General features: G+C 41.8%; 1 protein-coding gene across 2 annotated transcripts in view; it reads right to left on the bottom strand.

Moving 5' to 3' along the window:
- The window catches only part of MTA3 (metastasis associated 1 family member 3), a 174,385-nt gene that overhangs the window by 83,197 nt on the left and 70,665 nt on the right, over window positions 1-20,523 (bottom strand). For both annotated transcript variants that reach the window (XM_062209343.1, XM_062209342.1), the window contains exons 5-6: window positions 4,819-4,882; window positions 2,694-2,811 (exon numbers count right to left, since the gene is read on the bottom strand). In XM_062209343.1, coding sequence (XP_062065327.1) covers window positions 2,694-2,811; window positions 4,819-4,882 — 182 coding nt within the window. The remainder of the gene's footprint in view (window positions 1-2,693; window positions 2,812-4,818; window positions 4,883-20,523) is intronic.

Genomic DNA, 20,523 nt, shown 5'->3' with positions numbered 1-20,523 from the left:
TCCTGAAATTACCTTAAAATTAACTGCAATCACAATGAAAGTGGAAAAGGCAGAGTTATGTTCTCACAATAATCAAACCAATGATAAAACTTCTTTTAGAAAATAAGCACACATAATAAGGAAGTAAACACTGAAAGTGAAAGATATGAGAGGCGCTAGCATTGCAGATACAACATATAATACAAATCCTCTATAACTAAGAAGTGAGGTACCAAGAGACCAATGGAACAGAATGGACATCTCTGGAACAGACTATCCACATCCTGGGCAACATTATCAAAGAAGCAACACCTCGAAAGTAATACAAGCTAGTACTAAAATTTAAATCATCCTAATGAAACTAGGCAGGGAAAGAAACTGACAATAAACTTCAATATCTATGAGATAAGACTGGCAAACATGAAGTTTTAAATAATAATGAGGGAAAACGTGGCCTACCATAAAGCTTAGATAAATAAAGTTGGACTGTCCCACAATGGAACACTGCCCGGAGTGTGGACTCACAGATCCTATCCTGCTGTACCAGTCTGAAAGAGAATTATGTTAATAATGCTGGCTAGCAGTGATCAAAGAGGGGCAACCTGAGAGAGAACTGCATTTTCTATATCATATTTTGTGCTATCTACCACAAAATAAATGTTAAAATTAAAAATCAGAAAAACAGAATACACAGAAGTCCCTTTGTTGTGCTATGAGAAATCATTATAAGCATGTCTAACTGCTGAGTTATTTGGAGAATAATGAAGGACATGAATGTAAGAGGGGCAGGGAATACACGAAGGGCATTCAATCTCTAACCCCTTTGGGATAAACAAGATGCCTTAAGATGCCCAAATGAGGGGCAAGAGTGCCTCCTCCCAGCTTCACCAGAAACAACTTCATTTTTATATTTTAATATTGTGCTGTGGCTGGTGCTGTGGCGTAGTGAGTAAGGCTACTGTCTACACTGTTGGCAACCCATATGGACACCAGTTTGTGTCCCAGCTGCTCCACTTTTGCTCAAGTTCTCTGTTATGGCCTGGAAGCAGTGGAAGATGGCGCAAGCCCTTGGGCCCCTGCACCCATATGGAGACCTGGAAGAAGCTCTTGGCTCCTGGCTTTGGATCGGCGCAGCTCTGGTGATTGTGGCCTTCTGGGAAGTGAAGCAGAGGATGGAAGACCTCTCTCTCTTTGCCTCTGCCTCTCTGTAATTCTGCCTTTCAAATAAATAAATATATCTTTAAAAAAACATAATGTGGGAGGGCTGACGCTGTGGCATAGTAGGTTAAGCCTTCCCCTGCAGCGCCAGTATTCCATATGGGCGCCGGTTCAAGTCCTGAGTTCCGGCTGCTCCACTTCTGATCCAGCTCTCTACTTTGGGCCTGGGAAAGAAGTGAAAGATGGCCCAAATGCTTAGAGCCCCGCACCCACGCATGAGACTGGAAGAACTCCTGGCTCCTAGCTTCAGATTGGTCAGCTCCAGCCCTTGTGGCCATTTGGGGAGTGAACCAGAGGATGGAAGACCTTTCTGTTTCTCCCTCTTTCTGTCTGTAACCCTACCTCTCAAACAAAATCTTAAAAAAAAAAAAAAAAAAAAAACCAGGTTAAGATGCTCGCACGCCACACTGGAGTGCCTAAGTTCAACATCTGGCTGTGGCTCCCAAATCTAGCTTCCTGCTAATGCAGACCATGGCAGACAACAGTGATGGCTCAAGTAACAGGGTTCCTACCATCCACAGTGGAAACATGGATTGGGCTCCTGGCTCCTGACTTTGGCTTGGCACCTGTTGTAGGCATGTGGAGACTGAGCCAGTAGAAAGGATTTCTCTTTCTCTTTCTGTCTGTGTGTGTCTCTTTCTCTCTGCCTCTCAAATAAAAAATTTTCACAAAGAAGAAAAACAAGAGCCATAAAAAGCCTAAAAAAGTGAAGTCACAAACGAATAAGTGATTGAATATATTATTTTTCACTGTTATTTGTTATAGAGTTAGACACACATAGCAGAAAGTTCTGCAATAGCAGATTCAACCAAGTAGAGAGTAGAACTATCTGGAGGGGCCTATGTCCCATTCTAGAGTGCATGGGTTTAGTTCTGGGCACCTGCTCCTAATTCTAGCTTCTAGCTAATACAGACCCTAGGGTAGCAGGTTAATAGCTCAACCAGATACAAAGACACAGACTGAGTTCTTGGTCCCTGACTTTAGCCTGAGCATAGTCCCAGCTGTTGTGGAAATACGGAGAGTGAACTAGCAGACTGGGAGCTTCTCTATCTCCATCTCCCTCTTGCTCTCAACTCTGTCTCTCAACTAAATTAAAAACAAAAATATGAAGAAAAGAAATTGTCACTACAGAACCTTTACAGATTTTGTCACTATTCCCTAAACATCACAGTGTAACAACTGGTCACGTAGCATTTACATGGTATTGGGTTTTGTAAGTAATCTAGAGATGCCGTGAAGTATAAGGAGGTTATATGTAGGCTATTCGAAATTACTATACCATTTTATAAAAGGGACTTGAGCATGTGCAGATTTTGGTATCCTGGGGGATCCTGGAGCCTAACCCCCTGTGGATACAGTGCGATGTCTTATTTCTAAAACTGGAAGGGCTTTTTATATAGCTTCCTGAAAGTTGCTTCTTCCACATGAAGACTACAATACTTGAGTTTCAAGGTGTCCCTGTTTTCAAAGGACCTGAAATCTGAAGAAAAACATACCTTCTAAGAGCATTTCTGGAATGTCTGCTTGGTATCTGGGTCCCACTCTGATTTCACCTTTGTCAGCTAACAGTGTTTTCACTGAGGGATCATAGACCAATGAGTAGAAAAAGGTATCCTGAAAGGAATAATAAAAAAATACCTAAATAATCTTCATTTTTCTCATTTTTTATAAAGAAAAGAAATCAATGCTACACATGAAAACAAAGCTATAGACATACATACAACTTCATTTTGGTGAATGAATTAATAAATTAAGGGGAGCACGGTATTATTGCCATTGTGTCAAAGAGTGTGAACGTGCATCAAGTTAAAAGAAATAGCTTAAAATGGATTATCAAGCTTGACTATTTGTTTTAAGGTAAAAGAAAACAAATTCTCTAAAATAAAGTTTTGAAAAACTAGCAAAGTTAAATCATAACTAAAAGATACTGCACTTCAAGTACTCTGCCTTTTTTTAAAGATTTATTTACTTATTTGAAAGACAAGGTTACAGAGAGAAAGGGAAAGAGATCTTCCATCCAGTGGTTCACTCCCCAAAATGCCCCAACAGCCCGGGCTGGGCCAGGACAAAGCAAGGAGCCAGGAGCTTCATTCAGGTCTCCCATGTGGGTGCAGGGGCCCAAGCACTTGGGCCAGTGCTACCCATGTAGGAGACCTGGAACGAGTTAAAGGCTCCTGGCTTCAGTCTGGTCTAGACCTGGATGATGTAGCCATTTGGGGGAGAGAACCAGTGAAAAAAAGATCTCTATTTCTGTTTCTCCCTCTTTGTTGCTCTGCCTTTGATTTATCTTTAAACAATAATAATGAAATATCACTGACAATAAAATATTTTTCCCACAATACAAATGGTATTGCTTTAAAGGTCACCTAAGACATTTTATAAGGTAGAATGCTGTTTTTAAGAATTTCTCCCGGGGCCAGCACTATGGCGCAGCTGGTTAACGCCCTGGCCTGAAGCGCCAGCATCCCATATGGGTGCCAGTTCAAGACCCGGCTGCTCCACTTCTGATCCAGCTCTCTGCTATGGCCTGGGTCTCCCTGCAACCATATGGGAGACCCAGAAGAAAATCCTGGTTCTTGGCTTCAGGTCAGCACAGGTCAGCACAGCTCAGCACAGCTCCGGCCGTTGCAGCCAATTGGGGAGTGAATCGTCAGATGGAAGACTTCTCTCTCTCTGCCTCTCCTCTCTCTGTATAACTCTTTCAAATAAATAAATCTTTAAAAAAAAAAAAAGAAAGAATTTCTCCCTTCAATAAAGTGTATGCTCTAATTCAACTTGTTAAATATGCTTCTTGGGGCCAGCACTGTGGCACAGTGGGTTAACGCCCTGGCTTGAAGCGCCGGCATCCCATATGAGCGCCAGTTCTAGACCCGGCTACTCCACTTCTGATCCAGCTCCCTGCTATGGCTTCAGAAAGCAGTAGGAGATGGCCCAAGTCCTTGGGCCCCTGTACCCGTGTGGGAGACCCGGAAGCTCTTGGCTCCTGGCTTCGGATCGGCGCAGCTTCGGCCAATGCGGCCAATTGGGGAGTGAACCATCGGATGGAAGACCTCTCTCTCTGTCTCTCTCTCTCTCTCTCTCTCTCTCTCTCTCTCTCTCTCTCTGTCTCTCCTCTCTCTGTGTAACTCTGGCTTTCAAATAAATAAATAAATCTTTAAAACATAAATAAATAAGCAAGCTTCTCACTGAGATTTAATGAAAGAAACTGATAAATGACAAAAGTTATTAGGATTCCAGGAAAGAAAAGCAGACTAGCAATGGCAAAATTTCATCTGTAAAGAATCAAAAAACAAAATCTACTTAATTACAAAACAAAAAATGCCAGAGAAGGATTGAGTTCAGTACATTAATTATTTCATACAGTCAAAAATATGTATCTACCAGAAACTAAATCATGTGTTATACTCTATAAGGTCTTTAATTACCAACTGAAAAACAGACAGAGAGACCTTGTCTCAGATAACCAGAAAAATAAAATTATCCAAACACAGTTGAGTCATTATACTTTTACTACTATATTAACATAAAGCATAAAAATACCTCGGTATAAAAAATAAGTAAATTCAAAGGTATAAGCTTTATATGAAATACAGGAAAAAAACAAGTATGATTGTGAATTACCTCTTTATCAAGATATGACAACACAGATTCTGTCTCATTGAGAAGAGCAACACTGCATTTCCCCCTATTGAAAACAAAAAATAAATGTGAGACACTCACTGATGACATACACAAAGTTAAGACTATTCAACATGTAGGACTGGGACTGAGAAATTAGATGACAGGAATATAAGGCTCACTTTACAGTCCTGTTGGTAGACAAATTGTAAAAAAAAAAAAGTCTGTCTTTGTAGGCATTTGTTGAGCAGCAAATCCTAACAGCATTTTATAGGTTACTTCTTAATTATTCAAGGTAAAAAAGAATGCAATGAATACTCTTCAGAATAAGAGTCAGTTTCTGAAGCTATAAATATGTATTACAAGATATTTCTATACAAAGAATCTTCAAAGAAATCACCATAAAAACCATTGCCTAAGACAATGCTCAGATTTTTTCAGCAGCCACTGCATAGGATAACCTAAAATAAAACATACTTTTATATGAGGATATAATAAACCTACCTTCTCTAAAATCACTATGAAGACTAGTTAAAATTTAAGCCTGAGGAACTGCTATAGAACAAGGGGCAAAATAAAAGCCTACAGATTCATGGACCTTAGGGTCTGACTAAAGTTACCTTTGATCATAACCCCAGGTGTGACTGTGGAAATGACTCTCTGCTTTGAAAAGGTCTGTCTAGACGCTGAGAAAAATTAAGGTTATGCAGTAGAGTAGTTTATTATAAGTACTTTTGATAAAATACCAGAATGTGGAATTTCTATTTTATTTTTTTTTTTTTTAAGATTTATTTATTTATTTGAAAGTCAGAGTTACAGAGAGAGAGAGAGAGAGAGAGAGTCTTTCATCCACTGGTTCACTCCCCAGATGGACACAATGGCTGGAGCTGTGCTGATCGGAAGCCAGGAGCCAGGAGCTTTCCTGGGTCTCCCACATGGGTGCAGTACAGCAAGGACCTGGGCCATCGTCAAGTGCTTTCCCAGGCCATAGCAGAGAGCTGGATTGGAAGTGGAGTAGCCCAGACCTGAACAGGTGTCCATATGCAGGCAGAGGCTTTACCTGCTTTGCCACAGCGCCGGCCCCTCCATTTTATCTTATCAAATCTCTAATTTGGTTATCAGAAGAGTTATAAAGGTTTCTGTTTTTCTGATATATTTTATTGATGCATGGTAGTGAAGCAGAAAATTTAACATTATTACATCAGAACAATAACAACACTCGGTCAATTACCTGACACTCTCACAAAGACAGCACAGCCACACTGCATAGAATAATTTCTTCGGCCTGTGAATACGTGCTCACACATGCAGCATGCTCAAGTAATAAATGAGCTTTCTAAAAATAGTCTGCATTTACTTTTTCCCTTCAATATCAGCTGAAAAGGCAATACGAGATACTTCAAAATGTTCATGGAAATGGAATTGAAACATAAGTATTTCAGCCTAAGAATTTTTTAAATCCATGCTTATTAAGGGACGTTAAAAAGCTCAAAGAAAAAGCATTTTATGAAAAATCTACGCATGGATTTCAGAAATTTATTTTGCACCAAAACAAAAACTTTTCTTTTAATTCTATTCTTCCATGAACACTTTGAAGTACCCACATATTTCTAAATGTTAAATGACCTAGAAGAAATATAGACTTATTTATTTATTTATCCTTAAATGGGATGGTTAGATGGAAGCCAGGAGCCAGGAGCTTCAACTAGGTCTCCCAACTGGGTGCAGGGGGTCCAAGCACTTGGGCCATCTTCCACTGCTTTTCCAGGCCCATTAGCAAGAAGTTGGATCAGAAGTGGATCAGGCAGGGCTAGAAATGATGGCTGTATGGAATGCTGGTGTCAGAGGAGGTAGCTTAACCTTCTGTGCCACAATCCTGCCCTATTGAATTTTTTTGAAAGATTTACTATTTGAAAAGCAGAGAATCAGGGGACGTGGGGACACGGCAGAGAGATAGATCTTCCATCAACTCATTTACTCCACAAATGGCCACAATGGCCAGGGCCAGGCCAGGCCAGGCCAAAGCCAGAAGCCAGGAACTCCAGGCAGGTCTCCCACATGGGTAGTAGTGGCCCAAACACTTCGGCCATCTTCTGGTGCTTTCCAAGACACATTAGCAGGGAGCTGGACTGGAAGTGGAACAGCTGAGAACTGAACTACTGTGCTCATGTGGGACACTGAATCATAGGCAGCAACTTAACCTGCCATGACGCAACACCGGATCCTAATCACTTGAATTTTAAGGGTCAACAAACTTAAAATTCACACAAACAATATAGCATTCCTAGGAAGTCTCCTCCATACAGCCTAAAATGGACAAAATATTGTCAAACTCGTATTCTAGTAATTACATTAGCAGATTAGGGAAACATTTGATTATACTATTTCAGATTACAACCTGATTACAAAGTCAAAAGGATACCCAGGCAATCTAAAGTAAATAATCCTTGACTATGGTTTTTAAATTATCTTTAACGTAGCTATATTGTACTTTTCTCAAAATCAAAATCTTAACTTGTGGGTAAAGCCGCCTCCTGAAGCGCTGGCATCCCACATGGGCGCTGGTTCAAGTCCCTTGATTCAGCTCTCTCGGTTATGGCCCCTACACCCATGTGGAAGAACCAGACGAAGCTGCTGGCTCCTTGCTTCAGGTGGGCTCAGCTCCAGTTGTTCCAGCCATTTGGGGAGTGAACCTTCTCTCTCTGCTTCTGCCTCTCTGTAACTCTGCCTCTCAAATAAATAAATCTTTAAAAAAAAAAAAAAAACAAAAAACAAAAGACTTAACTCTTAAAATGTTCATGTACATATATTAACAGCTAACAAACTATGTGGCTGAGTCAGAATTACTTTATGCAGCTGGCACCGCGGCTCACTAGGCTAATCCTCCAGCTGCGGCACCGGCACCCCGAGTTCTAGTCCCAGCTGGGGCGCCGGATTCTGTCCTGGTTGCTCCTCTTCCAGTCCGGCTCTCTGCTGTGGTCCAGGAAGCCAGTGGAGGATGGCCCAAGTCCTTGGGCCCTGCACTTGCATGGGAGACCAGAGGAAGCACCTGGCTCCTGGCTTTGGATCGGCACAGCGCACTGGCCGCAGCACACCGGCCGTAGGAGCTATTTGGGGGGTAAACCAATGGAAGGAAGACCTTTCTCGCTCTGCCTCTCTCTCACTGTCTAACTCTGCCTGTCCAAAAAAAAAGAATTACTTCGTGCAGTAAATGTGAATATGTAATTAATACTTGTACTACCATGCCAAGAATTGTTGATAAAACTGGTTTAAAAATAGATTTAACGTCTTGGGTTCCAAAAGCCAAACAAATCTTGGCTCACAGATAAAAGCATGGTAAATTTTAAGCTAACTGAATGATAGAACCTAAAGGAACTATCATTCAAGTCAGAATTTAGATAATCCAACTGATCTACAAGGAGAAATCAAGCAATGAAGAAGCTACTTTCTCCACAATATTTTAATCCTCAAAGAATATATACCCAAACATGATATAAAGCATCTTGAAGACCTAACCCAAAGAAAAATGACCCACACCCATACAGTCAACCCTACTGTGTTTCTACATGGTATCACATAAGATTGCAGAATTGCGACAGATATAATATCTGTCCCCACAAATCACTTCAAAAAACTTTTGAATATATACTCTGCTACAGAGACTGTGCAGGGTGTTGATACAGAGACTCATGGGGATAAACAACTATAACAAAACACAGCCCCCATGCCTAATGGCAGGTGTCAATCAACCTAGAATCCCCTGTGTGGTCAGCAGTATGGCACAGACTAAAAAATGACTATACAAGAGCTAGCATTGTGGCATGGTGGGTTAAGCTGCCACCTTCAACTCCAGCATCCCATGTGGGTGCTGGTTCGAGTCCTGGCTGCTTCCAATCCAGTGTCCTGTTGTTGTGCCTGGGAAGGCAGTGGAAGACAGCTTAAGTGCTTGGGCCCCTTCGACCCACGTGAAAGACCCAGCTAGAGTTCCAGGTTTCTGGCTTCTGCCTAGCCAGAATCCAGCTGCTTTGGCCACTTGGAGAGTGAACCAGTGGATAGAAGATTCTCTCTTTCTCTCTCTTTCTTTCTCTCTGTAACTCTGCCTTTCAAATAAACAAATCTTTAAAAAAAAAAAAAAACAAAAAAAACTACTATGCAAAAATGTAAATATAGGTTATGCATTTCTCTTATCTAAAGATGTTATAGGCCAGCGCCACAGCTCACTTGGCTAATCCTCCGCCTGCGGTGCTGGCATCCCGGGTTCTAGTCCCGGTCGGGGTGCTGGATTCTGTCCCAGTTGCCCCTCTTCCAGTCCCGCTCTCTGCTGTGGCCCGGGAAGGCAGTGGAGGATGGCCCAAGTGCTTGGGCCCTGCACCCACATGAGAGACCAGGAGGAAGCACCTGGCTCCTGGCTTCAGATCGGCGCAGCGCGCCGGCCGTAACGACCATTTAAGGGGGTGACCAACGGAAGGAAGATCTTTCTCTTTGTCTCTCTCTCTCTCACTGTCTAACTCTGCCTGTCAAAAAAAAAAGTTATATATTTCTATATTTGAAAGAGAAAAGTTAAAATTAGTTGTCATTTCCCCCTATCTGTAGACTTTCCTTTGATAGAACTAAAGCTTGTAGAGTGGCTAAAGATCACAACCCCTGCTTAGAAACTACAAATTTCTTAGGGTTGAAACCAGATTTCCTGAATCCCACTATCTTAGGGAAGGATCCAATCATCTACATGATTAACATACCTCACCAGGTGATTCTTAGGTATACCAAACTTGGAAAACAACTCCTACAGATGCAGAACCTGACTTTAAGCTTTCCTTTTTCAACAAAAACCATTATTTATTAAGAAAAGCATTTTCCTGAATGGTTCTATGAGTCTTACATTTGCCACAAACTCTGGATTTTGAACATTTCCCTCATATACAGAATAGCCTGAAAATACTACATTCTGTGATTTCAGATTCAGTGAATAGACAGAATTACACAGCATTTCATCTATTTAATACAATGAACAAAAATTTTTCATTTACTTAATTGAAAGGCCGAGTTACAGAGAGGCAGAGAAAGAGAGAGAGAGAGAGAGAGAGAGAGAGAGAGAGAGAGAGGTCTTCCATTCGCTGATTCACTCCTCAAGTGGCAGCAATGGCCTGAACTGGGCCAATCCAAAGCCAGGAGCCAGGAGGTTCTTCCTGGTCTCCCAAGGGGGTGCAGGGGCCCAAGGACTTGGGCCATCTTTTACTGCTTTCTGAAGCCATAGCAGAGAGCTGGACTGGACGTGGAGCAGCCAGGACATGAAAGATGCCCATGTGGGCTTCCAGCACTGCAGGCAGCAGTTTTTTCTACTAAGCCCCAGCGCCAGCCCTGACCAACCAAATTTTTAAAAACTGAAGTTCAAGGGCCAGTGCTGTGGCACAGTGGCTTAAGCCTCCACCTGTGACACTGGCATCCCATATGGGTGCTGGTTCGAGTCTCAGCTGGGCCACTTCTGATTCAGCTCCCTGCTAATGGCCTGGGAAAGCAGCAGAAGATGGCCCAAGTGCTTGGGCCCCTCCACCTGTGTCGGAGACCCAGAAGCTGCTCCTGGCTCCTGGCTTCAGATTGTCCAGCTCCTGACGTTGCGACCATTTGGGGAGCGAACTAGCAGATAGAAGACCTCTCTGTGTCTCTCTCTGTCTCTCTGTAAATCTGCCTTTCAAATAAATAAAAATAAATAAATAAATGATGTTCAATGATCCAAAATGCAAAGATCTCATTTCTCAACAAAAACTCCGTTAAGATACACAAGAAGAAAAATCCCAAATTCTGAAGAAAACTATTTCCAAATCAATATTCTATGCTGAATAAAGGACAAACATTTGGCACAGCAATTGTGATACCACTTGGGATGCCCACATTCTGTTAGGTAGGAAGTCAGATATGAGCTTATGTGTGACATAAAGGCCTAAAGAGAAGACATCTATGTCCAGCATATGCATCTGCATCTCAAAGGCATCCCGATGTTTCAGGGGCAGCCCAATGTTCCCATCCTGCCCTGCCCCTTCTACCTGATAACCTGCCAGGTGGGGGTCCCCGCCCCTTCTGCCTGGCAATCTTCCACAATCTCCCAGATGCAGCCCAGTATCTGCATTTCAAACACCGATTCTCCAGGGGGTCCTGCTCACCTTTCCTCTGAACTCAGGACTGAGCCAGCTAGGCTTCCTCCTGTCTGATACCTTCAGGGGAAAACTCAGCTAGGAGCTTCTTAATATTTACATCCATAAAATCCTTTGTTTCAGGAGGAGATGTGTGAAGACAGAGGCCCATCTCCTTAAAAACCCCTGGCCTAAATGTAGACTGGGCACTCTCTCTCAGGTCCGGGCTGGAGAGGTGTCCATCTGTTCTTATGGATGTCCCTTCCCTAATAAACTTTGCTACTTTTACTTTCCACTACTCTGTCTCACGCCTGAATTCTTTCTTGCACGAAGACAAGAACCCTGCCATTCTCTGGTAACAATTCCATACTGGAGTGCTAGTTTGAGTACCAGCTATGCTTTCCATTCCAACTTCCTGGGAATGTGCACCCTAGAGGGCAGCATGTGATGGCTCAAACAGCTGGGTCCTCGGCACCCACATGGCAGACAGGGAGTGAGGTCCTAGCTCCTGGCTGAGTGGGAGATATCTATCCCTCTCTTTGTCCTTGTCTATCTTTAAAATAAATGTTCAAAAAATATTTTAAAAGAACTACATGCTGAAACAATTAGTCAAGCATGAAAAACATTTTCAGAATGCAAGAACTAAAAAATTTACATTTTAGAAGACTATTCAAAGGAAAAGGCAAAACAATTATTAACCACCAGGAAAACAAAAAGTTGTAAAAGAAGGAATATGTGAAGAATATTTACATGTTCATAAAATGCAAATATTGGCTACATTAAATAAAAAGTTATGGAAATGCTGGAAACACAAGGGAAAGAGGAGGAGGAAGACCAATTTCTAAACCCACACAATTAAGTATAGCAAGTACAGGATAAATGCAGAAGCCACTGTCTGAAGAATTGCAAATGACTGCAAAGTAGCAATCAACCATACGACTAACTTGGGTATCATTGAATAACTACACACACACATATATATAAAAACACTGTATAAATTCCAAGTTTTATTCAAGAACTCGAAGTATTCTAGATAAATGAGGTTTAATCCTCTTCATCTTGGTTTATCTGGAAGTAACATAATTCATAACTCGGTTAGCAGCTATGTACAACCAGTCATGTAGATTATTCCTCAAATACTTCTGGGTAAAATATTTCAAATACCATTTGGAAAAAGGCATGTTGGAAGTGAGTGATTCTAATCGTGTTCCTTTAGATGGTTAACAGCCTCTCCACCGGGACTCCCAGCTTTTCCCTTCCCTTTGATTCTCTCTTGGGAAACTGCTCAAAAGTAGCAGCATCCATGATCACAGTATTTGCTTTTTAAAAAATAATTAAATTTAAAATTAAAGAAGAGGTCCTGATTAGCTAAATTGTACAAATCTGTATAAATACCACACCAGAAAGCAAGCAGTATTAAGAACAACTCTATATCAGACTTTTTCAAGATGGGTACTGCTGATTAAAATTTGGGACCAGATAATTCTTTATTGCCAGGGCTGTCCTATGCACTTAGCAGTACCCTTGGCCTCTACTCACTGGATGACAATAGCATTCTTCCATCCCAAACTGCCCCTGAGACACAAAATCACCTTGGATTGAGAACAAGTAATCTACATTATAGGGCTATTGAGCCATGGTTTTCTTAATTTCATCATGGAAACAAACATTTAACATTGCCTAAACAAGTGTAAGTATAAGAGTCTTTAGATTCTTAAAAAGAAAGACAAAGGAGAGCAAGAAATCTGGAAACTTTTAAACATTTCTATTCAGATTTGCTTTCTGTTAATACTGCTTCAACAGATATTAACAAACAAAAAAGAAAAGGAGGCAGCAGCAGATATTTGGCACAGTGGTCAAGCCTCCTCTTGAGACTCCTGCATCTAGTGTCTGAGTACCAGGGTTCAAGTCCTGGCTGAGCTCCCTATCTTCACTTCTTGCTAATATGCGTGCTGGAAGGTAGCCATTAATGGCTCAAGTAGTTAAGTCTCTGCCACCAATGTGGGAGACCCAGATTTCGAGTTCCCAACTCTCAGATTCGGCCTGGCTCAGGCCTGACTATTGCAGGCATCTGGGGCATCCATCAGCAGACGGGAGATGTGTATGTCTCTCTGCCTTTCAAATGAATAAACAAATTTAAAAACCAAACAGAACGTCTGTTTGGGTAGGTGACCAGAATGAAAAGCCAAGAATAGACGTTTAGAGTTAATGTGGTGGATACATGGATTATGCAAAGTAAATGAATGACAGCAGTGTTTTTGTGAAGCTCACTCTGTCCATGGCATGTGGACCCAACAGACCATGATTCTGAAGATTTGGAACAAAGATGTAAGAAACTGTCAAAGAAGAATCAAGGAGAGAAAACCATTCCCTTGATGCCCTCTTCTTCCTTTTCTATGAACAGGTGAAATGTTCCTTAGATGGCTGTGGGTACTAAGAAGATCCTCCTCTCAAGGACAGGATAGCAAATTGTTCTGACTACAGGAAAAGCTCACAGTTCCCCCTGCAACAGTAGTGGTGGGGACAATACATTGAATACACTTAGTAACTTCTACACTGTGATTTTAGATGGAGAAATAAACAATTCAACCCGTAAGTAGATAGGTAAAATGGTCATCTCAAGGGGAAGATTATAGTACAAATACAAAAAAAAAAAAAGTGCTACACATGTAAATATTAACATGTGAAACTGTGATATGACTTTTCTCCAGCTATTGTGTATTTCCCACAGTCCACCTTCTAAGAGCCTAAGCAAATTACATAATTAATCTCCTAATATTAAATCATTTCTTAAGTAGCATTACTTACAGTCATTGATGATACTCTTTGGGCTCATTCAAATTTTGTTTACAAATTACCAAGAGCACTATAAAAATCAATCTATCGTAAAAGACAAATGCTGGCACATTAGATATATTTTTTTAAGACTCCAAATAAGCTTCCTCTAACATTAATGGCCAAACTGAAGAAACTGGTAATCCACACTGGAGTTCTATTTTATTTCTTATGTGAATAAAGAAATCCCCCTAAACTTAATTAGGACACTTTCAACAATTTTATGTAGTATTAATTTTGAATGTATACTCACAATCACACATGTCAAGTGATCTATGTTCAAGTTTATTCTGTGCAGTACTGCTTTTCACAGCAAAAGACTAAACTGAACCAAATAAATAAGAAATATAAACCAGCCATAAAAAAAGATTAGGCAGATTTTTACAATCCAATATGGAACCATCTCCAACACTCAATGTAACACAATATAACAGCACCATAATTTACTCCCAGACACAAACACACATCATTGCTCGTATATGCATTAATGTTTCCAGAAGTATATCAGTTTCAGACTCTAGAAACACTGATAAGTTAGGGGATTATACAGAAGTGAAACACTTTATTATGCACCCCATTTTTGTGTATTTTGATTTTTGAACTGTGTCAATATATTTCATATCCTAACTCTAAAAAGTTAAATTTCTTTTAAAAGATTTATTTATTTATTTGAAAGGCAGAGTTATGGAGAGGCAGAGAGAGAGACAGAGAGAGAGAGAGACAGGTCTTCCGTCCGCTGGTTCACTTCCCAGATGGCCACAACGGCCAGTGCTGGACTGATCCAAAGCTGGGAGTCAAGAGCTTCTTCTGGGTCTCCCACGTGGGTGCAAGGGCCCAAGGACTTGTGCCATCTTCTACTGCTTTCCCAAGCCAAAGCAGAGAGCTGCATCGGAAATGGAAGAGGCAGGACTCAAACCAGCACCCGAATTGGATGCCAGCACTGCAGGCAGTGGCTTTACCCACTACGCCACAGTACTGGCCCTACAAAGTTTAAACTTTTAAGAAGATGAGAATCAGATCAGTTTTCTGTGATCCTGACAACAAAAAGGACTGTATCACCATCTACTGCTTATGCATGGCATTCATCCACACCAAGTACACCATTCCTAACCAGAGCAATACATAAATTTCCATGAGCATCAGAAACATGGCCCCAATGCCCATCGTTTGCATTTCTATTAAACACGGCATTGGTAGTTGTAGCTACTACAAAGAGATTTCAGAAAAAATCAGGAATCAAAGCTCACAGTATGTATAAAAGGAGCAAATGCTGTGGAAGATGGAGGTAATCGATCTATTCACCAGAGAGCTGAAGAATTTCCAGTCAGAGAGCAGGACCTGAGCTCAATGACCTCCAACGCGCAAAGCCCTCCCACACAACTGGAGCACTCTGAGCCTCACTGTTCCCCCGGTTCTGAGTAGGAACAGATAACTGGGGCCAGCGCTGTGGTGTAGTAGGTTAAGCATCTGCCTGCAGTGCCAGCATACCCTTATGGGTACTGGTTCAAGTCCTGGAAGCTTCTCTTCTAATCCAGCTACCTACCTGGTGGTGGCTTGGGAAAGCAGTAGAAGATGGCCCAAGTGCATGGGCCCCATACCTGTGTAGGAGACCCAGAAGAAGCTCTTGGTTCCTGGCTTCAGATCAACTCAGGTCCAGCAATTCGAAGACCCCTCTATATCTGTCTGTCTCTCTCTAACTCTGCATCTCAAGAAAATAAATAAATAAATAAATCTTTAAAAAAAAAAAAAAAAACTACAAGGCTTTTTTTCTTTTAAAAAAGAACAGCCGGCGCGGTGGCTCAATAGGCTAATCCTCCACCTTGCGGCGCCAGCACACCAGGTTCTAGTCCCAGTCGGGGCGCTGGATTCTGTCTCGGTTGCCCCTCTTCCAGGCCAGCTCTCTGCTGTGGCCCAGGAGTGCAGTGGAGGATGGTCCAAGTCCTTGGGCCCTGCACCCACATGGGAGACCAGGAGAAGCACCTCACTCCTGGCTTTGGATCAGCGCGGTGCGCCAGCCACAGTGCACCGGCTGCGGCAGCCATTGGAGGGTGAACCAATGGCAAAAAGGAAGACCTTTCTCTTTGTCTTTCTCTCTCACTGTCCACTCTGCCTGTTAAAAAAAAAAAAAAAAAAAAAAAAGAACAGATAACTATGAATCATCCAATACCAATACTTGAGGATAGATGAAGGCATGGAAGACAACCCAAAACCTAAAAACTGAATATACAGGAAGCAGAGGTGATTCAGGTAACAACACAATTGAAGATTTGAGAGAATATCACATTCAGGAAAGAAAAGTAAGACTCATTGATGAAGAACACTTAGAAAACAAATATACCCCTAAATGGACTGATAGATCAATGTCAAAGATCCAGCAAAAAAAGAAAAAATAAATAAATAAAGCAAAAAATTAAATACAAGAAAAGACAGGAAGCAATGACAACCAACCCAACATACATACAAGAGAAGCATTAGAGCAATCCATACAAAATAAATACCATATTTTAGCTACAAAGATAGACAAATCTTCAAATTAAAATAGTTTTCAAAATATTCTCACTGTTGATGTATCACTTAGAAATGTCAAGATGCAATGGATAAGAGAATTTTAAAAGGATTTTTAAAAAGGAATAGATAGGTTAATATGCAAAGTATGGAGGATTTATATGGAATAAAACTAATGTTCAGTGAAAACAAATATTTGATGACATGGAGTAATTCAAGTTTTGAGGGAAAAATCAGTTTGAAGACACAGTTGAATACAAAGCCAAATATGAATCAAGTATGCAGTATTAAATTTCTATGAATCTCATTCCAGAATAACATGGGAAGTATTATAAGACATGTAAAAGAGGGCCAGTGCCGTGGCTCACTTGGTTAATCCTCCACCTTGTGGCGCCGGCATCCCATATGGGCGCTGGGTTCTAGTCCTGGTTGCTTGTCTTCCAGTCCAGTTCTCTGCTGCGGCCCGGGAGGGCCGTGGAAGATGCTTAAGTGCTTCTAATTGGGAGAAGTGCAACTGATTGGGAGATCAGGAGAAGCACTTGGCTCCTGGCTTTGGATTGGTGCAGCACCGGCCATAGTGGCTATTTGGGGAGTGAACCAACGGAAGAAGACCTCTCTCTCTCTCACACTGTCTATACCTCTACTTGTCAAATTTTTAAAAAAGACATGTAAAAGAATGATTGAGTCTGATGAAGTTGAGATTTTCTGCCCTAAGTTAATATACATTAAAACATCACATAGGGGGAAAAAAAAAATCACATAGAGGGCTGGCACTGTGGCTTAGTGGGTAAAGCCGCTTCCTGCAGTGCCAGCACCCCATATGTGCACCAGTTTGAGACCCAGCTGCTCCATTTCCGATTCAGCTCTCTGCTGTGGCCTGGGAAAACAGTACAAGATGGCCCAAGTCCTTGGGCCCCTGCACCCGCGTGGGAGACCCAAAAGCTGCTGGTTCCTGGCTTTGGATTGACACAGCTCCAATCACTGCAGCTAACTTGAGAGTGAACCAGCAGATGGGAGACCTCTCTCTCTCTCTCTCACTCTCTCTGCCTCTCCTTCTTTCTCTGTGTAGCACTGACTTTCAAGTAAATAAATAAATCACTTAAAAAAATCACATAGGACACTAAAAAGATGTATGGTCTTTTTTTAATTAACTCTTTTTTAAAAAGATTTATTCATTTATTTGAAAGTCAGAGTTACACAGAGAGAGGAAAGGCAGAGAGAGAGAGGTCTTCCATCCAATGGTTCACTCCCCAGATGGCCGGAACTGTGCCAATCCGAAGCCAGGAGCCAGGAGCTTCTTCCAGGTCTCCTACTTGGGCGCAGGGGCCCAAGGACTTGGGCCATCTTGTACTGCTTTCCCAGGCCATAGCAGAGAGCTGGATTAGGAGAGGAGCAACCGGGACTAAAACCAGCGCCCATATGGGATGCTGGCGCTTTAGGCCAGGGCATTAACCCACTGTGCCACAGCGCCAGCCCCTTAATTAACTCTTGAAAAAAAAATTTTTTTTTTCTTTTGAGAACTAGATAGAGAGCTCTCTTTTGCTGGTTCGATCCTCCAAAGCCTGAAACGACGGCAGAGAGTGGGGGCACCTAGAATGTGGCAGGAGGTTAGGCTGAGAGATGAAAACTCAGTTCAAGTCTCCCAAGCGGGTGGCAGGAATCCAAATAACTTGAGCCATCACCACTGTGTCCCATGGTCAACAACAGCAGGAAGCTCAGGCAGATGCGAAGCTGGCACTCCAACCCAGGCTCTCCAATGTGGGATGTGTGTCTTAACTGCTGGGCCAAACTCCCAACCAAGATGTGTGATCTCTTGAAGGAAGAATAAGGTGATGGCTGCATAACACTGTCATCAGCAAACCAAATGCCCATAAACTGTATATTCTACTATGGCTAATGTTAGTTTAATATATGTGAATTTTACTGCAGTTCTAAAATGAAAGGTAGAGATTTATGAAACTTAATAAATCACACTGCTTTACCAAGAACATTCTTAACTGCAACCTGCTTCTTAAAAAAACAAATTGCATGCATGGAATTGGAAAACACAAATGAATACTAGCACAGCTTGAAGTAACTGACTTAATTTTTGCTGTGATGCCAGCAGTTTTACCTACTACTGCCTTCTCACCATCACTGCAAAGTGAACACAGGGAAAAAAGGCAAATAACATCTCACTGTTATGAAAATAAAATGATTTCAGAAACCCCTAGAAAGAGTCCTTAGGCTTATCCAAACACTCTCTGACCTCTTTCATTGTTCTTGGTCCTTCCCACTTCCATACATGATGAAACCAGCTTTCAGTTTATACTCAGTTATACACAAAACCCTCTTGAGATTTTATCTGGAATTGTTTTGAATCATACATTCTCATGATCTACCTAGCATTTATTTCAGTTGTCTTTAATCATTAATTTTGCCAGCAAGATTTTGTAGTTTTTATGTAGATTTTATACATCTTTGTTTAGACTTATTCCCAGGTAGAGGTAAGCCTTTGGGTCAGCAATTAAAACACTGCTTGGCCGGGCTGGCGCTGTGGCATAGCAGGAAAAGCTGCTGCCTGCAGTGGAACAGCTGGGTCTTGAAGCAGCACTCATACAGAATGCTAGCACTGCAGATGGTGGCTTAACCTGCTATACCACAGCACTGGCCCCTAAATAAATCTTTAAAAAAAAAAAAAAAAGAAAGAAAGAGCAGTAGCCATGTTATCAGTTAAGGAATGAGTATAAAATGGCATTATCTCTTGCAGGCTTGTTCCAAAATAATACTGTTCCCCTTTTCTGTTCTAATCTTAGGGAAACTGGAAATACAGGAAAGCATAAAGATAAAAGTTGCTTGCATCCTCCTCTAATATCAGTTCTATAGGGGCCAGTGATAAGGTGCAACAGGTAAAATCACTGCCCGTGACACCAGCATCCCACATGAGCACCAGTTCAAATCTTAGCTGCTCCATTTCTGATCCAGCTCTCTGTTAATGAACCTGAGAAGGCAGAAAATGATGGCTCAAGGGCTTTGGCTCCTGCCACTCAGGTGGGAGACCTGGATGGAGTTCCTGGCTTTGGCCTGTCCCAGCCCCAGCCACTACAGCCATTTGAGGAGAAAACCAGCAGATGGAGGCGCTCAGTTGTACATACACTCTCTCTCCCTCTCTGGCTTTAACGGCCTTTCCAAATAAATAAATAAATCCTGAAGAAATAATAAAAGGAAAAGAAAAGAATGCAAGACTTTCTCTGAAGCACCCTGCTATTAAAAGATTGCTTGAGGGGGCCAGCGCTGTGGCATAGTGAGTGGAGCCACTGCCTGCAATGTCAGTGTCCCATATGGGTATTGGTTTGAGTTCTGGCTGCTTTATTTCCGATCCAGCTCTCTGCTATGGCCTGGGAAAACAGTAAAGGATAGCCTGAGTCCTTGGGTCCCTGTACCTGCGTGGAAGATCTGGAGGAAGCTCCTGGCTCCTGGCTTCAGCACAGCTCTGGCCTTTGCAGCCATTCAGGGAGTGAGCCAGTGGATACAGAACCTATCTTTCTCTCTCTGCCTCTGCCTCTCTATAACTCTGCCTTTCAAATAAATAAATAAATCTTAAAAAAAAAAAAAAAAAGAGTATTTGAGGACTACATACACCAATATCTGTAAGACCTACCCTATTGCTGACACCAAATCTAGGTTCTGCAGTATCTCCTCTGGCCTGTTTTTATAAGCAGTCAGGAATAGGCAATAAGGTAGACAGAGTCCTCAACAGCACTGCTCTGAACCAGAGGAAGCTCACATGCAAGGATATAATGGGTTTCTCTACTACCACTCACTCCTTAAAACAAGATAAATTACTTAAGAACAGAAGTTATTACGACAGGACAGAGAACAATAATAAGCAGATATCTAAGGAAATTTCTTAAGACACTGAAACATAACCTCAAAAGCTGCAGTTCACATCTTTATGGTTGGCAAACAGCAAAGAATTGACTGACTAGTTGCTCCAGAGGCTAGGCAGAGGCATTAATCATTACATGTACTGCCGCTGCAATTAGCAGCCTTTCTTTTCTTTTCTTTTTTTTTTTTTTTTTTAATTTATTTATTTGAAAGGCAGAGTTACAGAGAGAGAGAGAGAGAGAGAAAGAGAGAGGGAGGGAGGGAGGTGTCTTCCATCAGCTGGTTCACTCCCCAACTGGCCACAATAGCCATAGCTGCGCCAATCTGAAGCCAGGAGCCAGGAGCTTCTTCTGGGTCCTCCACACAGGTGCAG

This window comes from Lepus europaeus, chromosome 13 (assembly GCF_033115175.1).
Source record: "Lepus europaeus isolate LE1 chromosome 13, mLepTim1.pri, whole genome shotgun sequence".
In the NCBI taxonomy this organism is placed as follows: Eukaryota; Metazoa; Chordata; class Mammalia; order Lagomorpha; family Leporidae; genus Lepus; species Lepus europaeus.
Note: the sequence above shows the minus strand (reverse complement) of the source record. Positions and strands in the feature narration are given on the sequence as shown.